At 44.4% G+C, this 23922-nt stretch overlaps 1 protein-coding gene and 2 pseudogenes across 2 annotated transcripts in view; 2 read left to right on the top strand and 1 right to left on the bottom strand.

Moving 5' to 3' along the window:
* The window catches only part of LOC103649654 (LOC100272535-like pseudogene), a 43175-nt pseudogene extending 28738 nt beyond the window's left edge, over window positions 1-14437 (top strand). The window contains exons 21-31 of the transcript NR_156758.2: window positions 7071-7357; window positions 7905-7941; window positions 8040-8212; window positions 8307-8485; window positions 8552-8834; window positions 11604-11825; window positions 11904-12068; window positions 13058-13196; window positions 13276-13494; window positions 13661-13942; window positions 14035-14437. The product of NR_156758.2 is annotated as a protein-like pseudogene (transcript). The remainder of the gene's footprint in view (window positions 1-7070; window positions 7358-7904; window positions 7942-8039; window positions 8213-8306; window positions 8486-8551; window positions 8835-11603; window positions 11826-11903; window positions 12069-13057; window positions 13197-13275; window positions 13495-13660; window positions 13943-14034) is intronic.
* Window positions 14438-15260: 823 nt separating this feature from the next.
* LOC103651733 (syntaxin-22-like) lies at window positions 15261-17688 on the bottom strand (annotated as a pseudogene).
* Window positions 17689-18741: 1053 nt separating this feature from the next.
* On the top strand, window positions 18742-22017 carry LOC100283536 (uncharacterized). The gene is made up of 2 exons (NM_001156436.2): window positions 18742-19334; window positions 20935-22017. The coding sequence occupies exons 1-2, from the start codon at window positions 18909-18911 to the stop codon at window positions 21760-21762; spliced, it is 1254 nt and encodes a 417-aa protein (NP_001149908.2). The 5' UTR covers window positions 18742-18908; the 3' UTR covers window positions 21763-22017.
* The last annotated feature ends 1905 nt before the right edge of the window (window positions 22018-23922 follow it).

Below are 23922 nucleotides of genomic sequence, written 5' to 3'. Positions count from 1 at the left end.
GTGGGCTTTCTGTGTTGAGACTGCACTCCGGGGACATGGATTACTCTTCCATTTGACTGATGCGGCACCTGTTCTTGCTGATGATCGTCGCAATGCTGCTGATATCAAAACATGGCAGCTTAATGATGGTAAAGTGATGGCTGCTATGGTGAACAGCGTCAAACCGTCTATGATTATGAGTTTGTCTAAATTCAAAACTGCTAAATCCATCTGGTCTCATTTGAAGGAGCGTTTTGTTCAGGATAGTGGTGCTCTATTACACACCCTTATGCAGCAGACACATGTTATTGAGCAAAATGATATGAGTATTGATGAGTACTACTCAGCCTTTGATCGCCTGATGAGTGCTTTGACATCAATGGTGCCTGCTTGTACTGCTGATCCATGTCCGGCTCATAAGTTTATTGAGAAGTTCTTCACTTACAGATTTGTTATGGGTGTTCGGGCCGAGTTTGATTCTCTTCGTGCTCGTTTACTTCAGGGTTCTGACACTCTCACAATGGCTAAGGCGCTGTCTGATTTACTTGCTGAAGAGACTCGTCTTAACTCTCTTTCCTCTAATGGTGGTAATCCTCACAGTGTGTTGGCTGCTGCCCAGAAACCTAAGAATATTTTTAAGCCTTGTGATCATTGTGGCAAGACCAATCATCGATCTGAGCTTTGCTTTGTCAAGTTTCCTGAGAAGTTGACTGATTTCCGTGCACGACGTGCTGCTCGTGGTCGTGGTCCAGGACCATCTAATAGAGGCTCAGTTGCTGTTGCTGCCACTTCGTCCGCTTGTACTTCAGAGTCGGCCTGGGTACTTGATTCAGGAGCTTCCTTTCATGTCACATCTGATCAGTCAAAGTTGGCTTCTACTACACCTGTCACAGATGGTGCTTCAGTGCAGACAGCTGATGGTACTGTATGCCACATTACTCATAAGGGTTATCTTTCAGATCCACACTTTACAGTACCTAATATTTTCTTTGTTCCTGAGCTATCTATGGACCTTCTTTCAGTAGGCCAAATTACGGATCATAATTGCTTTGTCGGATTTGATGACTCATCTTGTTTTGTACAGGACCTTCGTACAGGGGAAGTGATTGGGACTGGCCGTCGCCGTAGAGCTGCTCCTCGCCTCTACATCTTGGACTCTTTGCGGCTTCCTTCCTTGGCTACATCTCCAGCGCATGTGCTTTCAGCTACCCTTGCTTCTGTTGCGTCTTTTGCCCAGTGGCATCATCGTCTAGGTCATTTGTGTGGATCTAGATTGTCTACTCTAATAAAGTCAGGTTGCTTAGGTCATACTTCGGTTGAGTCTGATTTTCATTGTAAGGGTTGTCATCTTGGAAAACAAATACAACTTCCATATTTTACTAGTCATTCTCATTCTGTTCAACCCTTTGATTTGGTTCACTCTGATATTTGGGGTCCTGCACCTTTTGTGTCAAAAGGTGGATATAAATACTATGTTATTTTTATTGATGATCATTCTCGCTACACTTGGATTTATTTCATGAAACGCCGCTCTGAGCTGATTTCTATTTATAAAACCTTTGCTCGTATGATTCACACTCAATTTTCCACTCACATTAAAACCTTTCGTTCTGATTCTGGTGGTGAATATTTATCTGATAATTTCCGCCAGTTTTTGACTTCAGAGGGTACTCTTGCTCAGCTTTCTTGCCCTGGTGCTCATGCACAGAACGGTGTGGCTGAACGCAAACATCGTCACATTATAGAAACTGCTCGCACTTTGTTGATATCTTCTTTTGTCCCGTCACATTTTTGGGGTGAAGCAGTTTCTACTGCGGTTTACCTCATCAATAGACAACCGTCATCCAAACTCTCTGGCAAAACACCTGGTGAAGTTCTTTTCGGAACTCCTCCACGATATGACCACCTTCGAGTTTTTGGATGTACGTGTTATGTACTATTATCACCTCGTGAACGTACTAAATTGACTGCTCAATCTGTTGAGTGTGTTTTTCTTGGATATAGCCCTGAACATAAAGGCTATCGATGTTATGATTCATCTTCTCGTCGCATGCGTATTTCTCGAGATGTGAGCTTCAATGAAAATCGTCCCTTCTTTTACAACTCTTCCACTCATTCTTCTTTTTATTCCACAGAGTCTACCTCCTTCATGAGCCTTCCTCCCATTTCTGAAACTTCATCAGTATCACCACCTACTGTTTCTACTCCAGATGTCCTTATTCCCATCACACCACCTTCCACTTCCACAACATCTCCGTCTTACTCTTCCAAACCACCTGTCACTCAGACTTACATTCGTCGTCCTCGCTCTACTCCCACGGCCAGTCCTGATGACGATCCTGTTGCTGATACTTGTACTAACAATGATGACTCTCATGTTGTTTTTAATCAGGGGTATCATCTTCGTGACCGTGGCACTATTGCAGCTCCAGAACGTTATGGGTTTTCCCGTGCTGGTGCAGTCATTGCTGAACCATCATCTTATAAAGAGGCGTCTGGTATACCTGAGTGGCAGCTTGCTATGACTGATGAATTAAATGCCCTTCATCGCACATGTACATGGGATGTTGTTCCGTTACCTGCTGGTGTTGTACCTATCACGTGCAAATGGGTATTCAAGGTTAAAACCAAATCTGATGGGTCTATTGAGCGATATAAAGCTCGTCTTGTGGCCAGAGGTTTTCAACAGACACAGGGTATTGACTATGATGAGACTTTTGCACCTGTGGCCCATCTGACTACTGTCCGAGCTTTACTTGCTGTTGCAGCCTCATCTTCTTGGACTATCTCTCAGATGGATGTCAAAAATGCTTTTCTTCATGGTGATTTACATGAGGAAGTCTATATGCATCCACCTCCTGGGATAGAGGTTCCATCAGGGCATGTATGTCGTCTCCGTCGAGCCTTGTATGGTCTCAAACAAGCTCCTCGTGCTTGGTTTGAGAGATTTGTTTCTGTCATCAAGGCTTGTGGTTTCTATTCTAGTGATCATGATCCTGCATTGTTCATTCATGTTTCTTCACGAGGACGCACGTTGTTATTACTATATGTTGATGACATGTTGATTACAGGCGATGATCCAGACCATATTGCTCATGTGAAGGCGTCTCTGAGTAAGGAATTTCAAATGTCTGACTTGGGGGCACTCAGTTATTTCTTGGGCATTGAGGTTTTGCAGACTCAAAATGGTATTTATCTTTCTCAGGCCAAGTACATACAAGATCTTCTTGATCGTTCTGGTCTTAGTGATACTCGCACTGTTGCCACGCCTATGGATCTACACTTATCTCTTCGTCCGACTGATGGGACACCTTTGGAGGATCCATCTCGATACAGACATCTTGTTGGCAGCTTAGTTTATCTTACTGTCACCAGGCCAGATATTGCTCATGCGGTTCAGATCTTGAGTCAGTTTGTCTCTGCTCCTACATCAGTTCATTATGGGCACTTACTTCGTGTGCTTAGATATTTACGGGGGACAAAACACAATGTTTATTTTATGACTCAAATTCCCCACTTCAGCTTCACGCTTACTCTGATGCTACCTGGGCCAGTGATCCTACAGATCGTCGCTCCATCACTGGTTACTGTATTCTTCTTGGATCATCCCCTATTGCTTGGAAATCCAAGAAGCAAGCTGCTGTATCTAGATCTAGTACTGAAGCAGAACTTCGAGCCCTGGCTACTACTACTGCTGAGATTATCTGGATTCGTTGGCTCTTGGCTGATCTAGGCGTTTCTTGTGACTCGCCTACACTTCTTCGCTGTGACAACACTGGAGCTATACAAATTTGTCATGATCCAGTGAAGCGTGAACTCACAAAACACATTGGTGTTGATGTCTCATTCACTAGATCTCATTGTCATCAGAAGACCATTGATCTTCAATATGTGCCCTCAGAATTACAGCTTGCGGATTTCTTCACAAAAGCACAAACTAGGGCACAACATCAGTTTCATCTAATCAAACTCAATGCTTCAAATCCTCCACTTCCGCCTTGAGTTTGACAGGGGGTGTTAAGGCCCATAAGGCCCATATTGCCTATATGCCTATATATATGCTACAGTACCCGTGGGGGTAATTATCTCGCCTAATCCAAGGTTAGTCACAGTAACACCTTATTCTGGCGGGACAGGTGGCTTATGGGACAAAGGATTGAGGACCTGGCTCCTAATATTTTTGCTCTTGTTCCTACCAGGATTGCTAACAAAAGAACAGTAGCGGAGGCCCTTGAGGGTATGGCGTGGATTAGTGATATCAGGGGGACCATCTCTTGGGCAGTTATTTTCGATCTCCTGATCCTGTGCGAAGCTGTCACAGAAGTTCATCTACAGGCTGGGACCACCGACAAGCACTTTTGGAGATTTTCCACTTCTGGCCAGTATTCTGCGAAGGCAGCTTATGAGCTGTTCTTCCTTGGCTCCACTGCCTTCGGGCCTTTGAAAGGATTTGGAAAACTTGGGCTCCTGCCAAATGCAAGTTCTTTTTGTGGTTGGTCATGCATAACAGATGCTGGACAGCAGATCGTTTGGCAAAAAGGGATCTCCCTCACCCTGCGGTCTGTCCTCTCTGTGATCAGCAAGCGGAAACAATCCAACACCTTCTCATTTCTTGTGTTTTTGCAAGACAATTCTGGTTCACGCTGCTGCAAAAGATGGGGGCTGCCGAACCTCTCCCCAGACTTGGATGCCACCAATCTGGACAGTTGGTGGAATAGTGCTGCTGAGAAGCTGCCTGGAGACCTTCAAGCCGGCTTTAATTCTATCGTGATCCTTGGCGCTTGGAGTATCTGGCGTCCCCGCAATGACTGTGTCTTCAATGGCATGTCACCTAGTGTGACCACGGCTATCACCCTTGCTAGTGATGAGCTGAGGATGTGGAGCCTCGCTGGTGCTAAAGGTCTCAACCTGCTGTCAGCCCTGGTTTTTGTGTTCGATCCAGGGTGGGGGTTTTTTCTTGAGTTTTTGGGTTTTTGGGTTTGTGTGTGAGTTGTGCTGTGTTTTGTGGGTTGTGTTCTGGTGACCTTGTGGTCGCTGGGCTGTTTGGGTGTGTGTTTGTGTGTGTGTGTCGTGGTGTTTTGTACTCCCTTTTTATCTTTAATGGAAAGATACGCAGCTCTCCTGCGTGTTCGAGAAAAAATATGTCCTTGTTTTGCATACATTGGCTGATCTATCTGTGAATATCCTACCACCTTCATCAGTAATGGAATCTGGTTAGTCTTACCTTATTGTTTGTAATATTTTACTGCTAATCTTTAAACTATTCTTATTCAATCATTTTATTGCTTTACTGTTTTTGTTCCTTCTCAAACTAAATGGTGAGCTGGCAGATTGATGCAATGGCTCTATCTTGGCATGATACAGTTGTTGATTTCTTTTGCATTTATTTATGTCTGCTCTATGACTGTTCTAAATATAAATTTGAGCAAATTCTGAACACATGTTCAGCTGCGTTAAGCTGCTTGACAGTGCTGTATCCTGTCTTTTTGAACATTCGGATTCAGCCAAGATTTTTTTTTAACAAAATTACTTGTCACTGGAGGATTGTGTGCAAACAATATGCTAGGAAATGGACTCTCATAATAATAATAATAATAAAAAGGGGTCCAGAATGAGGCTGCTTTTGGAGTTCCCAGCAAGGTCGGTCACCAGAGAACAGCCTCTATTTAGTGCAACAGAGAGAAAACTGGATGCTTATGTACCACTGTAGGGGAAACCCCTACAGTTCCAGAGTAAAAAAAAAGGTGGATCCTTATGCAACAGATTAGAACTCTGGAGCTGGCAGATTGCCCATCTTTTTGAGCTATATTTCTCTGCTTATATAGGAGTTACAACATTCTACTAGGACTTTATTCACAGTCTGACATGGACACAAACTTCCTGTTCAACTAGGACTCTCTACTCCAAAATGACTAGGACTTTGCTATTCCAAACAAACTAGGACTCCAATCCAACCTCAAACTAGGGCTTGCCAGGTTGTTATGATCAGCCAGCCTTACACCAAGACTATCCAGTAACAGACTCCAACACACACAAGGATTACTAACATTTGTGCCTATTTGGGTGGAATCTTAACTAGCACCCATGTGTTGTGTTCGCAATAAAAAGTTCTGCAGCTACAAACCCATGATCAAATATAGATGTGCAACTTTGCTTCTTCAATAACAAAAAAAAAATCCTGGCTCTAAATGAATCCCTCTTCAAAGTTTGAATATCTGGCCCATGCAGGTCTCGAACAATCCCTCTTCAAAGTTTGTTAACTAATGTGTTAATCGACCCTCTTAGCAAGTTGTCGACTAGTTGTCCAGTTCGTCGGGGAGCACAACTTGCAAAAGCAGCTCGACCTGCAGTGACTAGTTGTCTAGTCTGCCTTGCAAGTCAAGCGACTTGCCTGCCAATGGCCAGCGACAATAGGCAACCCTAACCCTCTCCCTCACATCTGTTCTTTCCCATGCTCACCCATCTCGTGTCATGCCGCTGCTCCCTTGTGTCGCCTGATGGCACCATACCATGCGCCACCCCGCCTCTCTCTCTTGCAGTGTTGGCAGCCCAACAGATGTGGGTGAGCAACCTGAATCCTATGATTGATCCATCAGAGAATGCCAAGCGTAAAGATCCAGCAAATTTGAAAGTGTATATAGTATATAAGCCATTATATCTTTTCTTGAAAACGCAGGAGAACTGCACTTAATTGCATTAAGAAGAGAAGAGCTAGGTCCAAAATAGGCCAAAGTATGATAATAAACAGCCATTATACTGGCAAGTCAATGACTAGTCGACCTTATCGACTTGATAACTATTTTAATCGACCTGTTCTCTAGAAATGCCTGCTGTATTATAGTATCACCCATTATTTATTACCTTGGTGGTGTCCTCTTGCAATTATTACAGGGATGAATTATCCTTTTGTACCACAACCCTTAAATCCATGTACTGGCTTCTAGTTATGGATATTTTGTAACAGCCATGCCCGCCACTTGAGAAATCGTACAAAAATTCTGATTAATATTAGTATAAAAAAATAGCTTTTGTCAATCTTCGAAACATTCTTATTAATGATAGGTTACTAAATTGCTCTAATGATTTTCCAGAATCTTCAGCCCAAATTAAGGATGAAAACAAAGATGTTGATTCTGATGACAGGCCTGGCATGCCTGCGGCAGTATCAGTGTATGAGCAGAAAGTTAACTCCAAAAGCACTGCAAGGAAAGTTAAAAGGCAGCCTGAAATTTCAAATTCAGAGATGGTCACTAGGAAAAAAGCTAAAGTTACTAAAGATCCTCATCACGATGGGAGCACCACTTCTGATGTAAAGCAGCAAGCTTGTACATGTGGTGTCAAAACAGAGAAAAAGAAGAGGAAATCATCCACGACAAAGGTAATTCCCAAATTATTATTTGTTGATCATTTCTGTAAGGAAAAGTATTTTTCTTTACAATTGGAGGTCAATAGAGGGAAATTGGTCGATGCCTGATCTGGCTTGTGAACCTGCATTTATGCCCAATGTGGGATTAATGATTTGCATCGACGAGTATAACATGTACTATATGTTGGATTAAATCTGCAACATCAACTTCAGCTTGTGATATATGTGACCTCAACCTATAATTTGTCTGCACAATAAGTGTCTAGTATCGCATAAATATTGTTGTTGTTGTAATGAGCAAGCTGAAATGAAAGTGTAAGATCACATAAACTTAGAACTATTGCTGTTGTTACATATTTACGTGATTGATCTTTGCCTTTCACTGTTTAATACATAAATAACATAGCTACAAACATATATGTTTCATGCTATGTGCAATGGAAAGCAGCTTTCGCAAGGGTTTCCGATTAAAAGAAAGGATCAAGTTTTACCTTTTGCATATCTCTTTTTGCTTACTTAATGCAACATAATATTTGTTCCTGCATATTTTGTTCCATAGGTTTCTGCTGAAGAAGGGAAGGTGTCGTCTAATATCGGTAGGCAACTCATGTTAGCCCATTTTTTATTTATTTTAAGTAAGTTCACACAGGAATATTCTCATACTGATTTTAGAAAAAAGCCATGAATATCGCAGGGACAACCACACAAGGTGATACAACACAAGCTGACTTATCATCAAAGGGTAAAAGCTGCCGTAAAATAGGCATTCAGCAAGCACTAATTGAAGAATGCAAATCAACCAAGGTTGCCAATGATACTGGAAGTGATAAATTTTCTCACTCAGTGAATAATGTTATTGATCTTAAGGTCTGTTACTTCCATTTATCTAGTTAAACTCACATAGGGATGTTTTTTGTAATCTGCAATAATGAAAACTGATATTTAATCTATTCTGATGCAGGACAAACTCTCTCACTGCTTGTCCTCACGTTTGCTTCGGAGGTGGTGTATGTTTGAATGGTTCTATAGTGCAATTGATTATCCATGGTTTGCAAAAAGTGAATTTGTGGAGTACTTGAATCATGTCAAGCTGGGTCATGTTCCAAGGCTGACTCGTGTTGAGTGGGGTGTCATAAGGAGGTTTGTAATCTTCAGTTCCTCTATAGCTTTATTGTAATCGTTTCCTAAATCTTACTGCTTTTGCAGTTCTCTTGGGAAGCCCCGCCGATTGTCTAAACAATTTTTGCATGAGGAGAGAGAGAAGCTTTCTCAATATCGCGATTCAGTCAGGCAACACTATGCTGAACTTCGATCTGGTGTTAGAGAAGGACTACCCACGGATCTTGCACGACCTCTTGCAGTTGGACAGCGTGTTATAGCCTGTCATCCTAGAACAAGGGAACTTCATGATGGGAATATTCTGACAGTTGACAATAATCGTTGTCGGGTTCAGTTTGATCGGCCTGAGCTGGGTGTTGAGTTTGTGATGGTAACCATTTACTATCTTTCTTAACTTTTTTTTTCAGTACTTAACCTGAAGTTTCATCTTATTTCAATTTACAATGCTTTCTGCTGATTGTTTAGATTACTTGCATTAGAGATATGTCCATGGCTTGTACCACCTCTGTTCTTAAATATATGGTCTTTGTAACAATAAATCTGGTTACATGTGTATCACTAGTTACAAGTAACAGTAACAAGACTAACCATGGGGTCTTGTTCTTTCCCTCGTTGATTCCATGAACAATGGCTCCCAGTTGGAAGAGGACTTATTTGTTTAATTTTGGTGTTGAGACACAATGCTGTGTGCCTTGAGCCTAGAATTTTTTTCCAACCCAGAATAGTAGTAGAGTTCCTATTCTCCTCTTGGTCTTAGCAGCTCTCAATAGTCAAGATCCCATGAAAGTTTTCCCAATAGTAAGAAGACTGCAAGTGCAAGTGCCCGGCACTCGATCCTGAGATCTGTGCCCAACCATGAACATAACGAAAAGAATTTTGTTCTGAATTTGGATACTGGAACAACAAATATCTTCATGTTTTGTTTTAGTGTTCTCCTTTGATGTATTTGCATGCTTAGGTCAAGTATGTCCTTGGCTTTCTCAAGATCTTGTTTGGTTTATGTGCTGTTGTCTTGTGGAGTCTTATTTATGTTGGAAATCTCTCCCTCTCACGTAAGTGATTATCACAAACACTCAATACACACAACACTTATATAGGAATCTCTCCTTATATGAAATTGGTTACAACTTTCTCAGCTCTACAAACACTATAGGAATCACTCCTTCTAGCTTGAAGCTATTTGTGGTTTCCATTGAGGCACAAGCTTACTTACAAAGGAGGGGTACATGTCCTTTTATAGGACTTACAAACCGTCATACATGAGCACAACTCATCTCTACAACTCATTGCCAACTAGAGAGCAAATCCAATTTGACTTTAATCTCTTTTAGGCTAACACACCTAAAGACAACCAAAGAAATACCTAGAAACTTCAAGTAACCAAATCCAACTTGGATTCCTACTCCTAATTAGCTAGAAACATGAAGATCTTTCTAGCAATAGCATCCTTAATCACTAAGGAAACAACTAAAACAGAAACACAAGGATTATTTCTAACATTCTCCCCCTAATCCTTGTGTTCTTCACTTGATTTGGACCATTTCAATCCTTGCACTGACCGATTCCCTCGGCTGACATAACCTATCTTTGATTTCCATTCGGTTGCTTCTCGCACCAGCACCACTTCACATGGTGCACTATAGCACGCAACACTTCGACATCAAAGATCACCTGCAGCTATATACGCATCACACGTATACATCATCAACTGCTCTTTTTCACCACGGCCATGACCACGACCTCGCCCTCACGACGAATCATGTGTACTTGCCATGAGAAGTTTCTCTTCTTTTTGGACCTCTCGCCCCTTGACAGCTTCATGTTGTCACCTTCGCCATTCTTCTTGTCGGTATCACACCAACATAGCAGCAACACAACCGTTGGAGTTGGCCTCACACCGACTCTTCACAACCACGGCTTTGCACCACCATGGTCATCATCACACGAACTCTTCCTGCACCAGCATCACACCGATAGTCCGCCATAGATGACTTCACTTCAACCATGGATGACTTCACGCCAGTTCCTCCAAGTAACGACTTCACATCACCATGCAGCTTCACACAACAATTTGCATGAACACGGCTTCACACCATAGTTCATGGCAACATCTTCTTATGGCTGGGCCTTGCCATAACACCATAGCATCTCGTCACGCAAAACTTGCAATATTGCTGTAGCGTTGCACCGCTGCCTTGACAACCGACGTCGCCAATCTCTACATCGCACCGGGCAGCAAAAATCTCCTCCAAGATCAACAGGCTCTGATACCAATTGTTGGAAATCTCTCCCTCTCACGTAAGTGATTATCACAAACACTCAATACACACAACACTTATATAGGAATCTCTCCTTATATGAAATTGGTTACAACTTTCTCAGCTCTACAAACACTATAGGAATCACTCCTTCTAGCTTGAAGCTATTTGTGGTTTCCATTGAGGCACAAGCTTACTTACAAAGGAGGGGTACATGTCCTTTTATAGGACTTACAAACCGTCATACATGAGCACAACTCATCTCTACAACTCATTGCCAACTAGAGAGCAAATCCAATTTGACTTTAATCTCTTTTAGGCTAACACACCTAAAGACAACCAAAGAAATACCTAGAAACTTCAAGTAACCAAATCCAACTTGGATTCCTACTCCTAGTTAGCTAGAAACATGAAGATCTTTCTAGCAATAGCATCCTTAATCACTAAGGAAACAACTAAAACAGAAACACAAGGATTATTTCTAACAATTTATTCCATGGGACTTATAGTTTCTACATTAATGTTGTGGCTTTCTGTCTCCTAGTTATGTATCAAAAAATGTTGAATGAAAGTGCTATGTAAAAGTAATCTTGAGACTTACCAGCTTATATTCGTTATGATATAAATAATCATGAATGACACACAGTCCATTATACTCTAATACTATGTATACACTGTACTATTTTAATTTACTTTATGCATGATTGCATGTATGTATTGCAATAGATCTAGGTGAAAGTTTTGGAAGATTATTTTTTTCCTCTTAATAACTATTTCAACAATTGACCTTGACCTTGTTTCACGCTTTCGAGAAGAAAAAAAACATGTTTCACCTCTATTTTGAAATATAAGGTTTGCTATTGAAAGGAATTGTTTTACAGGATATTGATTGTATGCCCCTCCATCCCATGGAAAATGAGTCCCTCAGGCAAAAAAACATCGTGAATAAATACTTATCCGAGGTGAAACTTGAGGATCAGATGAATGACTTGGGTAGTGGGGGTGCAGCAAGGTTCGCATCAAATGTGAATGTGAATTGTGGCGATGCAGCGTTCCAAATACCTTCTAGCCACCCGGTAAATAGTTTAACGAAGCAAGCAAAGGTAGCATATTTGATGTTGATGCTAATTACCTTCATATATAGAATATGCTAACTGTTTCCCTTTTGGTTTGCATAATAGGTTGGCACAGTTGATTCAATTGTACAGGCCAAAGCTACAGTTAATGAGGTTGCAATTGCAGCACAACAAGCAATGTACAATCAGCCATGCAGTCTCTCACAGATACAGGAAAGAGAAGCTGATATAAGAGCTCTTGCTGAACTATCACGTGCCCTTGATAAAAAGGCAAGTGCAGAAAGGCCTGTGCCTCATTCTTGTTTCTGTAGTGTTTGAAAGTAGCAACAAAATAAAACATGGCTAGATACCAACCGTGTTTCTTTCTTTAAAAAGTTCTGTCTTGCAACAAAGAACTAGATTTGATTAAAATCCATTCACTCACAATACAGTTGGCATAACTGAGTTTACATTGGTTTTTACAGCAGTGCTATTAACTGACTCATGGTAGTGCTGACAATTCAGCTGGCTCGTGTTTGATTTTTACATCAGTGTTCTATATTTCAGTTGCACAATTTAATGATAATTTTGCACACATGCAGTAGTTACCTGTCAGCAGTCTCGTATCAAGTTTTTCAGTTTGTTCAGTTTGAAAGTAGTCGGCGCATGTATCTAGGTTCATGGTCATGCCCAGGTTTAGGGGCCACTAAGGCTTTACTTAGTCATGTAGGGCCATGTCGTGAATATATTTCCCTATTTAAATTCAATCAAAGAACTAGAAAGCTGCTGCTGCCGCAGCACCAATTTCCTCTGCTGTGTTCTTCAGACAAGGAACTCACCTAACATTCTTCTCCTGCAGCGTTTTGGAGCTGCATTTTTTTTAAAAAAAACTGTTATAATACATATTGCGTCTCCTGTATTTAGCCGTATATTGCCGAGCTGGGCTCCTCTCCTGCAAGCGTGCAGGGCCCAGCCCATGGTGTACGTACCAGCCCTGGTTGGGTAAGCCGCTCCTCCCTGTCTTGAGTGTGCCGCCACCAGGAGCCCCTCATTAGGGTTCTCCTCCCTATAAATGTAACCCTTCTGCAATATAATCATCAAGTCTTGCGGCTCTACACCTTCCAACAGAAACGACAGTTTGTATTTCACTATGAAAAACCTAATTGGCATGGTATTATTGTTTGTTTGTACATTTATCCTTTGGATATTTGCATCATAAAAATATAGATTTAAATATGTTTTAGATGTTTTGGCTATAATGAATTGCTATTTTCTTTTAGGAAGCTTTATTGGTAGAGTTGAGGCACATGAATGAAGAAGTGTCCAGAAAGCAAAAGGATGGTGAGACTGTTAGAGTTGAAGCATTTCAGGACGCAATATGCTATGGTGCTTGTGCAGCTAAGAGATTCTAATGATCAAGTAACCTGCCTTTGTCCCAATATCTCGTTTTAAGTTTTCATATGCTTAGGTGAATGACACAAAGTGCTCTCATGAACAGGTAGCCTCAGCTTTGCTTTCTCTGCGGCAACGTAACACGTATCATGGAAATCAATTACCGTCATATCCTATTTCCATGGAAAATGGTGGAACCATTACTGGAGCACCAGATCCATATAACCGTTTTGGTTATATTAATCCAGAATCCGGTTCCCAAGTAATGGAAGTTATTGAGACTTCAAGGTGCAAAGCAAAAATGATGGTTGATGTTGCTGTTCAGGTCAGTATGTCAGAATTATTTGCATGTTTGTGCTATCTGATTTAGGATTCCTCATGGATCTCATCAACTCATGTTTATATTCTGTATTTTGCGAAGAAAGTTCTTCCAATTGAACAAACAGTGAGTGATGTGCAACTCACCTTAGTTTGCTTACTCAATTTGCCAGGCGATGTGCAAAGTGAGGGAAGGAGAGAACGCCTTTGCTAAAATCGGTGAAGCACTAGATGATCTCGATAGTCGTGGCACAGGCTCTGGTTCAAGCATACTAGGAATAAGACGGATACCTCCCGATTCAGGGAAGGCAAATACATCCTTTCAAGATAACGGAACGCCTGCCCCTGCAGCAATCAACTCTTCAGGTCCAAGATTGCCCAACGGGTATGATTCTGAAGCTCAGGTTCCTACTGATTTGATTTCGTCCTGCGTAGCCACGATACTTATGATTCAGGTAAATCGCCCAAGACTCATGCACTGTTTGATTTGAGAATACCTCAGCGCTCCCACGTCTAGTGATCTTACAGCTGCTGCTTCCATTCGTAGAACTGCACGGAAAAGCAGTATCATCCTGCCGAAGTTGCACACATCCTTGATTCGGCCCTGTCACGCCTACAACCGTGCAGCTCCCAGAACATCCCGATCTTCAGGGAGATTGAGATGTGCATGGGCATTATAAAGAATCAAATGTTGGCGTTGATACCCACACCAAGCGGCTAGTTCCTTGCTTTCCTGTGAGCTGGCCGGAAGAGGGGTAAATTTCGGAAAGAAACCGGAATACTGTATGTGGCGTGTATTGTTTTTTTTTTCCCATTTTTTACTGATTTGTTGTGTTGTACAAGCTGTATGTTTTTTTACTGTCGTACAAGCTGTATGTTATTGCTTTATACATGTATAATAGTAATCATGAAAGTTCATTGTTCTGGCAAGCGCATGTACATTCAGCTTGAAATACTGAACCCTTTTTCCAAACGGAAATTTTTTCCTGTTCCTTTACTTTTTTGAAATTCTTGCGTTCCAAACGGGGCCTCATTGTTCTCGCAAGCGCATGTGCAGACACTCTGAAATGCTATATTTTATCTACCGGCAATAAAAAAAATGAGAGATGGCTGAATCCGCTGGTTTACCCTTTCCGTAAGTAACTACGCAAAAATAGATGACTTTGATGAATGCTGCTGCCTAATAGGTAACTAGGCAGACCCAAACACCATCTATCGGTTTGATTACATCTAAACACAAAGGAAAAAATATATATATATATATAAAGCGACCCGGGCACCAAGTCATATGTAACGACAAACAGTCTAGAAAAAGAATGCCCCGAAGGAGTCACAAAATTATTTCCGCTCAGATGATACGTGCATTGAGAAACAATGGACCTAATAGGTAGTAGCTAGTGATATTGATTCACCCACAGCAACAGGAAATGAGGAAAAAGGAGAGGTATTGCTACAGGTCGATATGTATCAACCATGGAACCAAGAACCTATAGCACAGATCCAAATCTACTTGTTCTAAAGCACGCATTCTCGATACATTACATATATATATATATAAACAAAGCGGGCATTTGAGACAAGCACTATAAGGATAGGGAACCAGTACAGATGTAAACCATGCATTGCAGACAAATCACCACCATACCACAACAAGAACGCCAACCTCCAGGAGACATTCCTGACTGCACAGCAAAAATAACTTATTCTTTGAGCTTGGTCAGATTCCGGAGCCTCAAGTGGTGTTCCAAGCTTAGGCTGCAAGGACTATTATCACTATGAGCTGGACAGCAACAAGCATATCTGCAAGAAGCAAGACGGAGGGTTACTGATTAAGAATAATGGAAGATTTAAAGATATTAGCAGTGTATCAAAGAGCTCGTGATGTACCAGAGAAGAGTTTTTAGCAGCCTTTGAGAGCTGGCCTTTGGCCTGCATAGTCGATGCCGCAGCATTATCTATATGGGAGTCGATGTCATCTGAACCAAACAAGAAGAAATATAATTAGATAAATTGATGAAATAACAAAATCAAGTGCTCAAACCCATCAAACTGCAGAAATTTCATACGTCAGGTCACATACCAATCATTGCTCCTTGACCATGAACTAGCACAGCAAGATCTTTGAAAATTTCGTTTACTTCAGTAATTTGGTGCTGAATCTCTTGTATTCCCTGATCCCTCTCCTCAACAAGTTGTCGCATTATCCAAGAAGACTATGGTTGAAGCAAGGAGTACAAAGTTAGCACCTTACAGGAATACAGACAAAAAGGATAACAGGTAAAAGAAGGTTCTGATTTTTGACATGGAAAATGAAGGTTGTATGTATTCCCGTGCACAGTAAAAAACAGATATAAGTGCAGAGCAAATAAATAAATCTATACAAAGTAACAGCATGCACAAGACAATCATCCCACCTTCTTGACTCAAGGAGCTGAGTGCGCTGCTCGGCCAACTTATCAGCACCATTATTTGACTCGCTTGAGTTATAACTGCAAACAACGATCCACACTAGATTAGTTAACTGGTAGCCACAAAGTGCAGCAGCTTTGATAGTTTAATGATTTTTGTAACTGATAATATCTAAGACATATTACCAGAGTTGGATTAGAGAGAGGCTACAGTTGTTCATACAGATTCTTATTTTGAGGACGATACCAAAGTTGGATTATTTTTTTTACTCTTTATAAACAACTTTCCAGAGCAACTTAAAGCGCCCCAAAATAAAGGTACATCAAGACTGAAGGAAACAGATAGTCCAATAAAAAGTGTGTTTGAACATTTTGAAGGTGTTTTTTTTTATTAAAAAAATCACAAGGTTCTGAAAGGTCATCAAGCACAATTCATATACAAACTCAGAAATCTTCACAGTTCATTCAATACACTTCTGTTAGCCTATATATATGAGAGATAGATGGTACACGCAGTATAATTTACAGACATCCTATCATCAGAATATTACAAGATACACATTTCATTTAGAACAACAAAAATTTAGGTAACAGGTAGGAATGAGAAATAATGACTAGATGTGCAGGCAAAGGCAAAGCAGAGCAAAAAAAAATCACCTCTGTGGCAGACCCGCTTGAGAAACAAACGGTGCATACTGCCAATCGCTGAGCTTTCTGGAATTCTTTTAGGACTGCTTGGAAATCCTTAGCAATCTTCTTGGTAGCCTGCAGTTGGAGGCATGGTTATGAACCCAATTTCATGAAACAGAAAAGAAGATGGACTACCAACACATGTGTGATTACGCGAGTTATCGAAATAAAAGAAGAGAATGATGAATAATGCGACAGCCAACACGATAAATTCAGGTCACAACAACCCATGAATCCAAGGTTTACTGGCAGCTCTTCATTTCGCCACACAATGAGAAGCAACCATGAGGAGGAGAATAAAACAAGCGGTATTGAACGAAAGGAGCACGAAGATGATGCGAGTGTAGGAGAGATACGCTGACTTGGACACGATGGTCGGCCTCGCTAGCTTGTTTAAGCTTGTCTGATGTGTCCTTGACCAGCAGCTGGGTTATTTGTTGCCGCGTCTTATGTCTGCACGTGGAAGCAAGCCGGTAGTCAGTCGACCATACAACAGACCCGAAATACTAACGTAGCCCGTATTTTGCCAACACAGGTATACAGCAGCCCAGCATGGCTAGGTCGTGACAGTAAGAAGTTGGTTCAAGTTCTCAGAAGAGGGATGGCATTTGGAATCGATGTCAGAGCCCGTGGAATTGGAAGGTATGTTGCGGTGTGGCTAGATTGGACAAAACCAAACAACGCCGTGAAGGCCTCCAGAGGAGGCGATGTATAGACATGATGATAAGGTATAGGGTCCGCAAATTGGATACGGAAGCATCAGCGCGCCTGCCGAAGGCTGCTCCACTGCGGCTTCAGTGCTTATGTCCACGGTGTTCAAGAGCACGACCCCTGCCCTCCTGCCGCTGCCATCGGGCCAGCGTCGACCACCAAGGCAGCGTGCATCATCAGTGGAACCAACCCGTCGAAGTGAGCGCCAAGAGAAGCAGCGTGTCATTCGTCAGCTTGATCTGGCTGGCAACGAGGAACCAGTTGGTGATGAAGCAGTCAAGGAACTCTCCGAGATGTTCAAACATCAGTTACCCAAACAAGAGGGCAATGCAGGCACTACGGGTTGTTTCAAAGTTGGCCAATGGTGCGGTGACGGATGCCACGGCGGCCATGGCGACCCTTGTCCCCAATATGTGTCAAGTTTTCCTCTGTTCCAGATGATTAGCGTCTTCGTTAGCAATGTTGCGGCTTTAGTTGTTTCTCCTTTATTGTCTTGGCAAGAACGTTCTTCCCAGTTTGTTTTGCCAGGCGGGTCTGTTCTTGGAGACCCCCCTGTGTGTTGTTCCTCTATTTCAAATATGAGTCTACAAACAACTTTTCTAAGCTGGAATGTCAGAGGCAGTGAGAACAAATCTTCTTCAAATTCAGCCAACAGTTGTTTGTCTACAAGAGACCACAATAAATGTTTCTGCAGAGTATAGCCTAAGGTGTTCTAAGAATTGTGCAAGTCTTGTTCTACATCTATATACAAGTAATCAACCAGACGAAACACCTCTTGCACGTGTGGAGTCTGGCTTATAGTAACCGAATAATAGGTTACGATGCAGGACGACAATCAGAACCAAAAACCCTTAGGCCTTTGTTACGGATTGTTGGTCGAAACAATTACGAGAGGAAACCGCCATCCCCATCCTCGCGGACGGCCGGACGCCATTCCTACCGCCGTCACCTCATGCACATGCCTGCATGGTCATCGAGGTTGTCATCATTACCCGCGAGCCACCATAGCTGTCATCGTTCCTGGCGTCCCCCACAAGCTCAAACAGGAGCATCCCAACCAGGTTAGGGTTCGAGCCCTCTGCGATCATGATTAATTGATTGAATACTGCTTTATTATTTTTTAGCGTTAGAGCGGACAAACCATTGGTTACTTACTAAACATACAGACGATTGATTGATTGGTTGGTTGAGCGTGCAGTTTTTTTTTCTTCCCTTGCAGTTATGTAGCTGGTGGCGGAGTTTCTGGCATAAACTTGAATTACTCCTTGGATTATTTACGTACTAGTACTACTAATTCAACACCATCCATCCACCCGATTCCGATCCGCGCAATCGGCGGTCCATCTCGGCCGTCGTCGCAGCCACCGAACCGGCTGGCACCGGAAATTCAACTCGTTATCCCACGGGCCCCGCCGACAGGCCCCTTCTGCACTACAACCAGTACACGACGCGCTGTGCAGCCTGCAAGCTGCAAGGCAAGTTCCGTCCAGCTCCTCCTCCATTTAAGCCGCCTGCCTGGTGCCTCCAGTCCACCCAACAAATTCCCGAGACGCCATTCTCACCATCCACACAAAGCCACAGCCCAAGAGCAGAGTCGTCGTCGTCGTCGGGCATGGCGGGGTTCAAGGTGACGCGGATCTCGGAGGGCCCCGTGAAGCCGGCGTCGGCGACGCCCGAGGAGACGCTGCCGCTGGCTTGGGTGGACCGGTACCCGACGCACCGTGGCCTGGTGGAGTCGATGCACATCTTCCGGTCGGGCGCGGGCGAGGCCCCGGCCGTGATCCGGGCGGCGCTGGCCAAGGCGCTGGCCTTCTTCTACCCGCTGGCGGGCCGCATCGTGGAGGGGGAGCAGCCGGGGCGCCCCGCCATCCGCTGCACCGCCGACGGCGTCTACTTCGCGGAGGCCGAGGCGGACTGCAGCCTGGAGGACGTGCGCTTCCTGGAGCGGCCCCTGCTGCTGCCCAAGGAGGACCTCGTGCCTTACCCCGGCGACGACCGCTGGCCCGTCGAGCCGCACAACACCATCATGATGATGCAGGTATCTTAGACCACACCACACCTCGCCTCACCTCATCCCGTCAGTCAATTCCGCAGCGAGCTTTGTTTGGACCATACGACCCGCCGACGGCCGACGAGCTCAGCTCAGCGCGCGCGCTTTGTTTGGAGAGGGATCCGTTGTTCGTCGGGCCAGATCCGGGCACGCGCGCGCGGTAGATCTGGGGAGCTGCAGCCTGGCGAGGGGTCAAAAGCCCAGGGTCAGAGAAGGCGCGCTCACGGCCACCTAGGGAGGTTGACCGTGTCGGTTAATCAGGATGGCAAGTGGGACCAACGCTGCCAGATTCCCGCCGTCGCATAATCACGCACATCGTGCTTCCATAGTACTGTTTTTTTTTTATTATTTTCTTCTTGCATTTGAATCGAAAAAAATAATGCCTAAAACATAGTTTTAGTTTCCGAAATAAAATAGTGAGACAAAATCCTAGAAACCAAACGGTCAGGTAAAAAGCAGGGAGGGACTACCGGACAGGCAGCGAGAACGATTAATGGGTTAACGGCTACTAGTAGTACTAGCAGCGGCTGTAGGGAGATTCCCTCGACGCCGCGGTGGCGGTGGGAGCGGATGGCCACCGTACAGTACTGAATGCGGGCGGTGAGGCTGATCCGCGCCGATCTGGATATGCGTGAGCGTCCGTGCTCGCGTCCGTGCTCCGGCAGACGAGCCCAGGTTGGTCGTCTGACACGCATGGCGTCTGAGGTCAGCAGTGGAGAACTTGCGGCCAATTCTCAATTCCGCCGACAGAAGCCGCTACGTCACACTCCAGCGTGACCTTGCGTCGACTATCCAACGTGACCTTGGGTGGTGGGTGGGTGGGTAGGGTGGGCGGCTGGTAGGTAGGTCCGCGCTGGCGTAGACGGCTGCCGCGAACTCGGTGCCCGAAAGCGGTGCCAGCGCCACGATGTGAACCCCGGACAAAGAAGCGGGGAGAAGAGGCGTGCTGAACTGGGCTTGCTCTGTCCACGACGCTCCAATTTGCCATTTGGTAGTAGTACATGTTGGTAGTGGTCATCTTGCCGTATATATTGCCCTGCCCTTATAAAGGCACGACGAACTGTACCCGTGGTCATCTTGCCATGTCCTAGTTTTCAATATATTTATGACAGTAGTAGATGCTGGTAGTGGTCATCTTGCCATACACCCATATTTAGCCACAAAATTGTACCCGTGGTGTTGGTGCCGAGTGCCGACCGGGCATGACCAGTAGCTGACCGGTTGTTGTCGTTGTCGTTGCCGGTAGTTTACTCGATCGTACGTGGATGTTGCCTTTGCGATCAGGGTTCAGGGATCAGCCATGGCTTTAGCTTCTTTTCCTGCTTTCGTCCACGGCCCACCGACATCTTTGCGGGGGGTAGTTGGACAAGAGCCGTGTCAGTATAGATCACAACTTTCGCAACTACTGCACCTTTCATACTGCTGCCAGTGGTTGCCACCGACTGCACACCCTTTCCTTTCTTCACGGTTGCGTGCGACTGATTTGCCACCGAGAGACGATTAATTAAGACGCACGCTTCGGATCTGAACAAAATAAACCTGTGTAGAAAGAAAGAAAAAAAAAATAACGTCAATTGCATGCTCTCAGATCACCAAGTTCACCTGCGGCGGCTTCGTGATGGGCCTGCGGTTCAACCACGCGTCGGCGGACGGCATGGGCGCGGCGCAGTTCATCAACGCGGTGGGGGACATGGCGCGGGGGCTGGCGGAGCCGAGGGTGCTGCCCGTGTGGCACCGGGAGAAGTTCCCGGACCCGAGCATCAAGCCAGGCCCGCTCCCGGAGCTGCCCGTGCTGGCGCTGGACTACGTCGTGCTCGACTTCCCCACGGCCTACATCGACGGGCTCAAGCGGGAGTACAAGGCGCACAGCGGCAGGTTCTGCTCCGGCTTCGACGTGCTCACGGCCAAGCTCTGGCAGTGCCGCACCCGGGCGCTGGCCCTGGACCCGGCCGCCGAGGTCAAGCTCTGCTTCTTCGCCAGCGTCCGCCACCTGCTCAAGCTCGACCGGGGGTACTACGGCAACTCCATCTTCCCCGTCAAGATGTCCGCGCCGGCCGACAAGGTGCTGGCCTCCTCGCTCGTGGAGGTGGTCGACATCATCCGGGAGGCCAAGGACAGGATGGCCGTCGAGTTCTCCCGCTTCGCTGGGGAGGAGACGGACCAGGACCCGTTCCAGATGACCTTCAACTACGAGTCCATCTACGTCTCCGACTGGAGCAAGCTCGGCTTCTCCGAGGTCGACTACGGCTTCGGCCCGCCCATCTTCGCCGGCCCGCTCGTCAACAACGACTTCATCGCCTCCGTCGTCTTCCTCAAGGCGCCGCTCCCGCTCGACGGCACCAGGATGCTCGCCAGCTGCGTCACCAAGGAACACTCCGAGGAGTTCGCCCGTGGCATGAAGGAAGACCTGCCCTGAACTTGTTCTTCCTAGCTTATTATATACTGCTGATGATCATCCTGAGCCCTGGCTGCAGGGAGATGATGAATGGTGACGTAAACATGCTTCTGTTTCGTTGATGCTGTTGTTACTTTTGGTTGTATTTTTTTTGGGGTTCACTTTATCTTGGTCAATACGTACCACATTAGATCACAGCAAGCAAATTCGATCTTAATTTGTACTACACCATTTGATATGAGACCGAGACAATAAAAAAGGTTATACTGTCCATTTTTCCGTTGTTTGAATGATCTTTCTTGTGTGCCTACACTACATGATGTCCAGCTACAGAGCGACCAGGCTCATGGCATGTAAGGCTGGTGGCAATGGGGGCTAGAAGGGAGGCGAGAAGGGCCCTCTACCGCCCCGCGCGAGGCGATAGGCAGGCGAGAGGGAGAGAGAGGGCGACGACACTCACGCTCGGCGAGAGCGGGCGATATCGCCCCGCTCTCGCCCGCGTTGGCGCGCGCGTCTGGGCGAGAGGGAGGCAAGAGGGAGGCGAGAGGGGGGGCGACGCACTGACGGGGCGAGAGTGAGGCGGGCGAGAGTGCGGTGGCGCGACGTGATTGGTCCATGTGTGCCACGTGGACTAGCCGTTTTTTACCGTTTGGAGTCCAAAAAATTCGAAAAAAATTGCAAAAAATCACAAATTTCATTCCCAATCCATCTGTAAATATCCCTACCTGTTGGAGGTCATAATTAGATTTATGTAATTTTCTATTAATTGTTATGTAATTTTTTAATTGTCATGTACTTTTCTTTTAATTATTATACACTTTGTAATTTTAAATTCAATAAAAAATATTATGTTGTGTGATTTGTAAACGTTGAAACAAATCTGTGTGAATTATTTAATCCTGAAATAGAAAAGCTGATGTGGATGTGGGTCGAGGCTATAGCCTGCTACAGCTTGTGCACTGGAGCAGCAGAGGCGAGAGTGGAGGCGAGAGCTGACGTGGCAGGGGCGAGAGAGAGGCTGTGCACTGGACTCAGCCTAAGTGTGGTGTGTTTAGTTGTAGACCGGCCGGATGAACTGCTACCTAGTCTGAGCAATCTATAACTTCTGTAAAAGACTCAGAGAATTTAGAGCGCACTTTGGTCTGTAGGACATTTTGGCTTCTTCAAAGGCAAGGTAAAAATAGCTTTGAATCGCATAGCCACCAGGCAAGTCCAAATTCCTCTAAGAACTGACATAGAAAATCATTGTATCTGGCTAAACCAAGCAAAAGCCATTCTGGAAGCTTAAAGCTGAAACGTCGGCTATTTCAATCCAACTTAAAAAAATGAGAAAAAGAGAAATCTAAACTCGAAGGCAGGCTTCACCAAGTGTCATGTATTATTCACCAGAACAACTGAAGAAGGAAGTCTCGAGCTACAAACCCTGTGTAATAACCAAGTGGTAACTAGCATGAATGTTGAAGATCGATCCATCATTTCCGAAGCTGACAATATCCATCAAACGACTATTAAGGCCATGGCTGATTATCTAAACTAGTTGTGAACTTTTCTGATAACACTTTGTAGTTTTTACCACTATACCCATTTGAATGTTCATGTCATATTCGAATATTCGACCTTCACTGTCATCTTGTGTTTTAACCTTTTGCTTTGTCTATTTTTCCCATGAGATCTGATGACAGTGCATCAGAGCTCCTACTTTTATGGGCATTGGGTTTCAAAACACTAACATATAGTCACAACCTTCTTGATTCCTTCGTTTGTCGATGAGCAGATGTTTCAGCCATGACTTCGTGGTAATCCCCAGATTGTCCTTGCCCTCAGGTTTTGTCCCTGATGAAGTCTATTTTTTTTCTGTCGGTCCTTGTTTCACTTGGTATTAAGGCATGTTTGAGTCGAGGCACTAAAAATTAGTCTCTCCGTTTTAATCATATTTAGTCTCTAAATTACTAAATGATGAGACTAAAACAAGAAGTAAACTGTTTTAGTCTTTAGTCACTCAAATGGTGACTAAAAAGGATTAATCCATATTAATTCAACCTTTTGTCTCTCATTTATTTCAGTTACAAGTGGTACCGTTTGGTTCACATATTGGTAACGCAATGGGTAACCGATAACGTTAAATCATTTTTGTTTAAGTTCAACAGTAATTGATACCACACTACAAATGGATACCGCCTC

This window comes from Zea mays, chromosome 3 (assembly GCF_902167145.1).
Source record: "Zea mays cultivar B73 chromosome 3, Zm-B73-REFERENCE-NAM-5.0, whole genome shotgun sequence".
Classification (NCBI taxonomy): domain Eukaryota; kingdom Viridiplantae; phylum Streptophyta; class Magnoliopsida; order Poales; family Poaceae; genus Zea; species Zea mays.
Note: the sequence above shows the minus strand (reverse complement) of the source record. Positions and strands in the feature narration are given on the sequence as shown.